The 10276-nt window shown below is 27.9% G+C and overlaps 1 protein-coding gene across 1 annotated transcript in view; it reads left to right on the plus strand.

The window, feature by feature from the left end:
* Positions 1-3199, plus strand: part of LOC141392318 (carbonic anhydrase 9-like) — a 37892-nt gene extending 34693 nt beyond the window's left edge. Inside the window, exons 7-8 of the mRNA XM_073965272.1 lie at positions 2503-2778; positions 2852-3199. Of these exons, the coding sequence (XP_073821373.1) occupies positions 2503-2778; positions 2852-3199 (624 nt within the window). The remainder of the gene's footprint in view (positions 1-2502; positions 2779-2851) is intronic.
* Positions 3200-10276: the final 7077 nt, after the last annotated feature.

The following is a 10276-nucleotide window of genomic DNA, read 5'->3' on the forward strand; positions in this document are numbered from 1 at the left end:
ATATTTAATATTTAATATTTAATATTTAATATTTAATATTTAATATTTAATATTTAATATTTAATATTTAATATTTAATATTTAATATTTAATATTTAATATTTAATATTTAATATTTAATATTTAATATTTAATATTTAATATTTAATATTTAATATTTAATATTTAATATTTAATATTTAATATTTAATATTTAATATTTAATATTTAATATTTAATATTTAATATTTAATATTTAATATTTAATATTTAATATTTAATATTTAATATTTAATATTTAATATTTAATATTTAATATTTAATATTTAATATTTAATATTTAATATTTAATATTTAATATTTAATATTTAATATTTAATATTTAATATTTAATATTTAATATTTAATATTTAATATTTAATATTTAATATTTAATATTTAATATTTAATATTTAATATTTAATATTTAATATTTAATATTTAATATTTAATATTTAATATTTAATATTTAATATTTAATATTTAATATTTAATATTTAATATTTAATATTTAATATTTAATATTTAATATTTAATATTTAATATTTAATATTTAATATTTAATATTTAATATTTAATATTTAATATTTAATATTTAATATTTAATATTTAATATTTAATATTTAATATTTAATATTTAATATTTAATATTTAATATTTAATATTTAATATTTAATATTTAATATTTAATATTTAATATTTAATATTTAATATTTAATATTTAATATTTAATATTTAATATTTAATATTTAATATTTAATATTTAATATTTAATATTTAATATTTAATATTTAATATTTAATATTTAATATTTAATATTTAATATTTAATATTTAATATTTAATATTTAATATTTAATATTTAATATTTAATATTTAATATTTAATATTTAATATTTAATATTTAATATTTAATATTTAATATTTAATATTTAATATTTAATATTTAATATTTAATATTTAATATTTAATATTTAATATTTAATATTTAATATTTAATATTTAATATTTAATATTTAATATTTAATATTTAATATTTAATATTTAATATTTAATATTTAATATTTAATATTTAATATTTAATATTTAATATTTAATATTTAATATTTAATATTTAATATTTAATATTTAATATTTAATATTTAATATTTAATATTTAATATTTAATATTTAATATTTAATATTTAATATTTAATATTTAATATTTAATATTTAATATTTAATATTTAATATTTAATATTTAATATTTAATATTTAATATTTAATATTTAATATTTAATATTTAATATTTAATATTTAATATTTAATATTTAATATTTAATATTTAATATTTAATATTTAATATTTAATATTTAATATTTAATATTTAATATTTAATATTTAATATTTAATATTTAATATTTAATATTTAATATTTAATATTTAATATTTAATATTTAATATTTAATATTTAATATTTAATATTTAATATTTAATATTTAATATTTAATATTTAATATTTAATATTTAATATTTAATATTTAATATTTAATATTTAATATTTAATATTTAATATTTAATATTTAATATTTAATATTTAATATTTAATATTTAATATTTAATATTTAATATTTAATATTTAATATTTAATATTTAATATTTAATATTTAATATTTAATATTTAATATTTAATATTTAATATTTAATATTTAATATTTAATATTTAATATTTAATATTTAATATTTAATATTTAATATTTAATATTTAATATTTAATATTTAATATTTAATATTTAATATTTAATATTTAATATTTAATATTTAATATTTAATATTTAATATTTAATATTTAATATTTTGGGAGGTTTCTTCTATAATAGAAGTTTAGGAGATGTCTAAACAGGAGTTTTCTATCCATAAAAGAGCATAAGAAGCTCTTGAACTTTGATATTTTAGTATTGAATGGAAGTTCATTCACCTGTAGCCTCGCCATTCCGTCATTCACCTATCACGGTACTTCCGAATCAATTATTTCTCATTTTATAGTTTCTTTGACCGACTCGCTGACCCTTTGCTTTGTGTGTCATGTAATCTAATTTGGAGTTCCCAAATTGCCTATAATATGATGATGTTAAAGGTTAAACTGGAAATTTATTTTAATTATAATTATCAGCAGCATGCCACAGTTAAACCTTCTCCCCACAAAGATAATCTCCTACGGTCAAATTTTAATACAGCAATAAATTATAAATCTTGACATTAATAGCGATACATTTCTTGTTGTTTCATTTTTAGTGTTATGCTCCAACAATGCCTCAGCTGAAATTCGGTTACTATGACTTACCGTTAGCAGGAAATATAACCTTAAGAAATAATGGTCATTCCGGTGAGTAGGCCAGACACACATGTGATGTGATGACATTTCATAAATATTGTGCTGTTTGTTGTTGTTGTTTTTCACTTTCAATTCTTATTTCCATTGAAAACATTTTGAATTATTGTTTCTTGGTTGAGTGCAGTTGAGTTCCAAGTACCGCCAACTGTGAACGGTAGACGACCCTTTGTTAGCGGTGGTGTTCTTAAGAGTAAATATGAAGCCATTGCCGTACATTTTCACTGGGGCAGCAAAAGTTCAAAGGGCTCGGAGCACATGATTGACAATCGGCGCTTTGATGTTGAGATGCATATCGTTCATAAAAATGTCATCTATCCCACAATGACAGAGGCAGCCAAACATGTGGATGGGTTGACGGTGTTGGCGGTAATGTTTAAGGCAACTAGGGTAAGTGATTTACATTGCGTTTGATTTTGAACTTTGTTGCAATGTATATTCTGTTTCGTTTTTTCTCCCACAGGTTGTTGATCGCATTTATCCTGGTTTAAACATGATTTTCCACAAATTACCTTACGTAGTGCATATGGGATCATCGACGGTATTGCCACAAAATCGCATCTCATTGGGTCATCTATTGGGTGATTTAAATATCAAGACATTTTTCACCTATACCGGTTCATTAACCACCCCAGATTGTTCGGAAGCCGTAACGTGGCATATCTTTCCCGAACCTTTGCCAATTGCCTATGAAAATATAGAAAAATTTTGGCAAATTAATGATGTCCACGGCCAGAAAATGAATAATAACTTCCGCCCATTACAGCAACGTAATGGTGTTGTTATTCTCTACAGGGCGGGAAGTTATTAAATCAAGTATTAAGTTCTTTATTGTTATTATTAAGAGTTAAGTTTTTAAATCAATGAAATACTGTGTATTTTATTTGTATTCATATTTATTTTTTATATCATATTTCATAAATATATAGAAAAAATTACATTAATTATCCCTTCCATGTATTTGTTTTTTGTTAGAAATATTATTAGAAAATATTCAATAAAAGTTAATAAAATAAAGATTATAATTTATCGAATTATAAGACTGTAGCTTGAACTAAACTCTACTGAAGATCTATAGGAGGTCTTCTATCTATATAAGATTTTTAGAAGGTTTTATTTTCAAAAGAGAACTTTACGATATCTTCTAATTGCATTGCCTTACTAAGGTTCTAAAATTTCCTAACAACAGTTAAAAAAGTATCAATCAGCTGTGCTGACAAATTTTAACACGATCTTCACTTTTTCGAACTTTGTGTGGGAGGTACTCGAAGGACCGATATAGTCCATATTCCAACCTGATACATGACGGGATCACATAATACGATGCGCAAAGTTTGAACCAAACAGAAACTCCCTGCGAAAGTTATCTTGGGGATTTGCCATTTTAGTTGGTGCCGTCGGGGTTACTTTGAGCTTTTAGGACATTATCTCAGGAAGTATGGACCTGCGGCCAAAAAAATTGTACCGTCGTAAAGGGAGCCGCAAGGACAAACTGCTGAAAAAAATTCAAAACGATCCGAGAGGAGCTCTTAAACATAACTTTACCCGAATTTTGTGTGGGAGGTACCCGAAGGAGTGGACCGATATGGTCCATCTTCGGGCTTAAACTAAGTTTGGATAAAATATTACAATACCCAAAATTTGGTTCGAATCGGTTGGTCCAGCCAGGCAGACGGACAGGCATGGCTAAATCGCCTCCAAATTGGCTAAAACAAATTTCGTCCAAACATACTTGGGGTCTAAAGCCGTTATTTCTATAAGGCACATTTTTGGTCGCGTCAAAGTGTATATGGCGAATAACAAAATTCCTTTACAATTCCATTTGAAAAAAATTAAAATTTTTTTTTACGAGCACATCTACGATTTTTGGTACAGAGGTAAAGGAAAAAAATCCGGTTTCAAATCTGCTCGCGTTCACGAAATTGGCCAATGCGCGCAAAAGTTATAGCGGTTTTTATTCTCATATAAAGAAAAAATATTTAAAAATATCTTTTTTGTTGTTATGAGAAAATGTATGCATAAATCGTTAACAGCAGTCCATATCTATTCGTAGATGTTTAAATAGTTATTAAATTTACATCTTTGTGTTTATTTCAGCTTTAGTCCATATTTTGTTGTATTCAAGTATTTGAATAACAACAAAATGTTTTACAGTGGATATGAAATTGATTAGTTGCGGGCGGAGGGTAGGGAATACTATAGTTTCAGTTGTCACCAAACAACTTCATCAGTTCCCTTTTATTAAATTTATTATTATTTTCGCGGAAAGTCAACAAATAATAAAAAAATTTGAAGTAAATCCAAATTATCCTGTCCCAGAATCCGTACAAACCCTCAAAAAATAAATTAAAGAATATATGCGGAATCTAGACAATGCGTAGAAAAATATGATACCAAATTTATAGAGATTGGGTACGTAAATTGCATATTATAGCAACAACAAAAGAGAACAACTTATTGTTGGAAAATATTGTTGCAAATATTTTTTTGGTTTGATTCTAAAAATTAGAAAAAAATATTTGGGAGTTCTCCAATTATTTTGCTAAAATCCCATAGAATAATGAATGTATACAGTTAAAACTTCATCAAAACATATGGTTTACCATCGCGAGAGTTTAACTGATTACTGTGATAACTTATAAGGGTAGGAAATTAAGAGTAATATTGAAATTACAATCATTCAATTAATATTATAATTAAAAAGCCTGTTATTCGCGAATTAGTTAAAGTCGGTTGATGCGCATCCGTTTTTGGATACAGCGAATCAATCTCTGTCAAAATTTATGCATATTTCGATGTTTCACTCAGGGGCCATTGTGTGCCACCAGTTGCATCATACACTGCAAAAAACCTTAAAGTTGGTAAAAGTCGCGCAATGTGCATACGATTTTGATGCGCATCCGGTTTCGTCAGCGCCTATCAAAAATACGTCCAAATATACCAATTTTATTTAGATTCTTCAAGAACCGCGGATGTGCCTCCACATTCTATTTTTGGTGAAAAACCCATATTACACGCGAATCTCTGTAATTTATGACACGCGTTTTCGCAAATATTATAATCGCGTATAAAGGATTCCATTTACGTAAAAAAATTCAAGAAAATCGCGGTTTAGTACGCGGATTTGTCGAAATAATTTTTTGCTGCTTTTCCTATTTTCAGGGTATCTATATCCGCGGTTTTAGTGGATGGATTCGATCGCGGAAGGTCTCATTAAATCCGTCGCGTAAAAAAACTAAATTCACGCGGGGTACAAAAAAATTGAATGGCACTTGTAAATTTTAAACGCAAAAAATAGGTTTTTTTTAAAAAAATCACGCATCAAATATTGTCCTTTAGACTCCAATTACTATGATGCTGTAAGGAGCACACTCATAAGATATGCATTAAACGACGTAGAATCACGAGTTTTATAATCCTAATGTGAGTTTTGAATATTATCTTGTTGCGCGTCCGAATTATTAAAACAATTCGAAAAACCCCGAAATATTAAATATTTTTGGATAAAATGAAATGTTTTTGGACGTGGCAAAAAATATTGGCCTTAAAAGATAATTTGCGATGAAGCTGTGGCTATATTTATGTTAAAAAATTGGTGAAAATGGGTTGAAGCCAACATGTCTTTTTTTGTTATCTCTCTATTTGGGAGTAAACCACACTTCTCTCGAGTTTCTTGTCAAAGTAAAAGCAGAAGCAAACTAAATAAGGATCATCTCACTAATGTATTACTTTTCAAAATTTCGTCTGCTTCTACCATTAAATGATGCTGACATTTTGAAGCCAGATTTACAGTGTTTTTTGAAATTTTCTTCTAATTTCATCCGCAAACAGGTTTTTCAAAAAATTATATATAGGATTGTAGTACTTGCGATTCTGAGTTGTTTGATATGACTAATGTGAATGTAGTCTGCACAGCTTCATAGAAATCTACATACAAATGCGGAAATTTTGTGCGAACATTTTTGTAAAAAACATATTTTTCGGGCCTAATTTTTACAATTGTCATTCGATTTCCTCGTACTTGATTGCACATTTTAGTTTTTTACGTTCCGGATCTAATAAATCATTCCCCGTAAAAATCCATCTACTAAAACGCGAGTTACAAGAAAGTCCAAACTAGAAAAATCACCTAAAATTGTTTTTGGAAATATCGCGTATTTTATCGCGTTTTCTGCGGTTCGTTTCCACTGCAATAAAATAACTAATACAGCATCTTCGTTTTAGCGGAAACAGAGATTTGAAAATTTCACTGATAAGGGAGCTACATTCATTTTATCCCAAAAAATAGTGTGTGATGCTACATCCACGGTTCTTAATTGATCGCCTTGAAATAGATATATATCGAAATCGGATGCGGATAAAAATTGTATGCACTTTGCGCAAATTAGCGATATTTTATGGGTATTTTAATGCTAAGATGCAGCTGATGCTACATCTTAGCCACCGAATTAAATTTCGAAAACTATATTCAAATTAAAAGATACGGTATTTCTGTACATGAGAATCACATGCGGACAAACTGATTTTGATAATTACGCGATTTACACGTATTTTAAAATGCATATAAATAAAAATTGGTTATTTGACCTCTATTTCCATTTCAGAAGCTTTGACATATATCCCCATCAACCCAATTAGCTTCCCTAATGGGAAAGCTTTAATATGAATGTCAATAAAGCAAAATCCTTCTATTTTGTTGGGAGATTTAAGCAAAATGACGGAAGTATTCCTATAAATTTTTACAATATTTTCTACTAAACAAAAAAATATTTTTTTGACCAAAATATGTGCTTATTTTGGCTGTAACATCCAAACTATAACACCAATCTGTATGATTGTAGTCTCATTTGATTTGCCGTGAAGTTTGGATCCACAAGAATTTTTTATGTAATTTTATGACCACTAAATGGGCCTTAATTTTGAAAAAGTAGACATATATTCAATAATTTATCAATTTTATGTACATTCCGCGAATTCTGTGTAACATTTTGCAGGTATTATGCAATCTACTCGCTTAAGTCACTTCAAGGAAACTTTTTTGTAACAATTGTGCTCATTAAAATAATTAGCGTTTTTATAATATTTTCTTTCTTAAAAAGCGAAATAAAAGCGCCATAACTTTTGTCCGCAACAACCAAAAATTGGCTCGCGACCAGATTCGTACTGGGATTTTTTTTCTTAACCTACATATCAAAAATCGTTGATGTAGCGCGAAAAAGATGTATCCTTTTTTCTGAAATGGAATATGAAATAATTGACAATATTCGTGATATACCCTTCTTGGCCTAAAAGCTGAGGGTATAAAAACAAGTGATAAGAAGGGTAGCTATCAATATCATACCTTAAGGAAGTCCTCCATCCTTAGAAAAGACTTTTCGGAGGTCTTCCATCTGTAGAAGATCTACTATATAAAGAAGGATTGTAGAAGGTCTAGTTTTTTTAGAATAACCTAATGAGGTCTATTGTAAATAGAAGACCTTTTAAGTCGTTTTTTTTTTATCTATATAACACCTTTGGGAAGTCTTATATCTTTAGAACACCTTAAGAGGATCTTCTATGTATAGAAGGCCTTGACAAGTGGTTCTATCTGCAGAAAAGAAAGTCTTCTATCTGAAGATAACATTAGGAAGTCTTCTGTTTATCTACAGAACATCTTTAGAGGATCTTCTATATACAGAAGACGTTCAGAAGGTATTCTATCTGCAAAAAGTCTTAAGAAAGTCTTCTATGTAAAGATGAGCTTTAGGAAGCCTTCTGCCGATAGAAGACCTTAGGAGGTCTTCCATCATTAGAAGACCTTTCACTACTACCTTTAAGGGATCTTCTATATACAGAAGAACTTTCTGAAGGTGTTCTAACCATAGAAGACCTTAAGAGGCCTTCTATGGAGGTCTCCTATCTATGGACAACTTTCAGAGAGTTTCCTATCCAAAGTGAACCCTTAGGAGGTCATCTATCTATAGGCTACCTCTTTTAGCCACAGGAGACCTTAAGGAGGCGTGCTCCTTCAGAAGGTGTACTATCCATTGAAGACCCTTAGAAAGCCTTCGATGTATAGAAGACCTTTAGGAGGTCTGCTAGTCATAAAAGACCCTATGGCCTCCCTTGAAGACCCTTAGAATGTATTTTATTTGCAAAAAACCTATAGAAAGTCTACGATCTATAGAATACCTTTAGAATGTCTTCCATCTATAGAAGACTTTTGGAAGGTCTTCTATATTAGGTGGATATTTAGAAGATATTCTATCCATTGAAGACCCTTAAGGGGTCTTCTATCTATAGACGACATTTAGAAAGTATTCGATCTATAGAAGACCTTTAGGAGATCTCCTATCTCAGGAGGACCTTCAGAAGGCGTTTTCTTCATAGAAGACCCTTAGGAGATATATCTATAAACAACCTTTAGAAAGTCGTTGATCTATAGAATACCTTTAGGGGGTTTTTATACCCTCCACCATATGGAGGGTATAATTAAATTTGTTCCGTTTGTTACACATCGAAATATTCGTCGGAGACCCTATAAAGTATATATCTATATATCTATATATATATATATAAAAGGATGATGTTAGTTACTACGCTTATAACTCAAGAACGGCTGAACAGATTTTGACAATTCGCGCCAATTCGGAATGGTCTCATGGCAGAAAAGGATAAAACCTAAAAAAATCGCAAAACTTTGCGAAAAAATTGCAAACGTATTTTTTTAAGAAAGTCAATTTTTCCACAAATTTCTATCGAGCTTCGCGTTTGGAGTATACCTTGACACCTAAAAATGCCTCTGGTTTGTAAATTTTTGAAAGTTGTATAGAATTTGTTAATCACAATCAAATCGATTTTCATTTATTTTCAAGCGTCTTTTTAGGAAATTAACAGCGAAAATTGTTTAAAAGGAGAGGGCTTAGATCATGTTTATGTTATAGCCTTTTGCAGGGTTAACCTTCTCAATGGGGATTTATTTGACGTATACGCCAAGGAATTGACATTTGAAACCCAGTGGGTTTGTTAAATCCGGTTATATATAAACGTACTATTAATTTAGGGTTTGTAAAGATTAGTGCTGGTTTCAGATTCCGATTGAAAAGATGAAGATAACAACGCCGAAAGTGGTTTCCACAGTTTTGAGGAAAAAGGTAAAAATCCACAAAATTGGTGAGTTATTTCAGGTAATTTCATTAGAAGTGAAGTTGTGGCATACATATATGTATACTTTTAAACCGTAAGTAAAAACATCATCGAAAGATCAATTTCCGATTTATATGGTATAAAATTTAACCTATGCCAGACATATATTGATACTGTTTAGATCCTGTCATGATACTTAAAAATGATGTCTTTACTGAAAAGGTGTATAAATTCAATCAGTTTAGTTCCCGCAGAGCTGGAAGATAATTACAAATGGCTAAATACATACATATGTACACTGATACTGTTGATACACTGTACGTATGTACATCGAAAAAGGATGATATTCAAAATTGGAAAGAAAAAAAACAAGAAATCGGTGGTACTGGAAGTACTGACATACATATATGTATTATTTATCGGGCGACATAAGTAGGTAAATACTTATTAAACGTTAGTTTGTGATATTAATTTGACTATGTTATTTACGTCGAGATTAAATATAGGGTGACCAAGTATTCGACAACAGTCACGTGTTAGTGTGACAAGACTTCAAGCATCCGAAACACGCAAAGAAAGGCAACTAATGGAATAGCTCGGCTAACAAGGATCAATGTACCAAGAACTGGATTGTACAGTCCCAGTCAAAATTAAATTACCGTATTTGTCCGTGTTACCAGAGCCATTGCGTCTAATTTGCATTGCAAGCAGAATTCGGGAGATCACGTTAAACAGAGAAGTCAGAAAAAAGTAGACGAACGTG

This window comes from Musca autumnalis, unplaced genomic scaffold (genome assembly GCF_047663935.1).
Source record: "Musca autumnalis isolate F117 unplaced genomic scaffold, ASM4766393v1 scaffold_1, whole genome shotgun sequence".
Lineage (NCBI taxonomy): Eukaryota > Metazoa > Arthropoda > Insecta > Diptera > Muscidae > Musca > Musca autumnalis.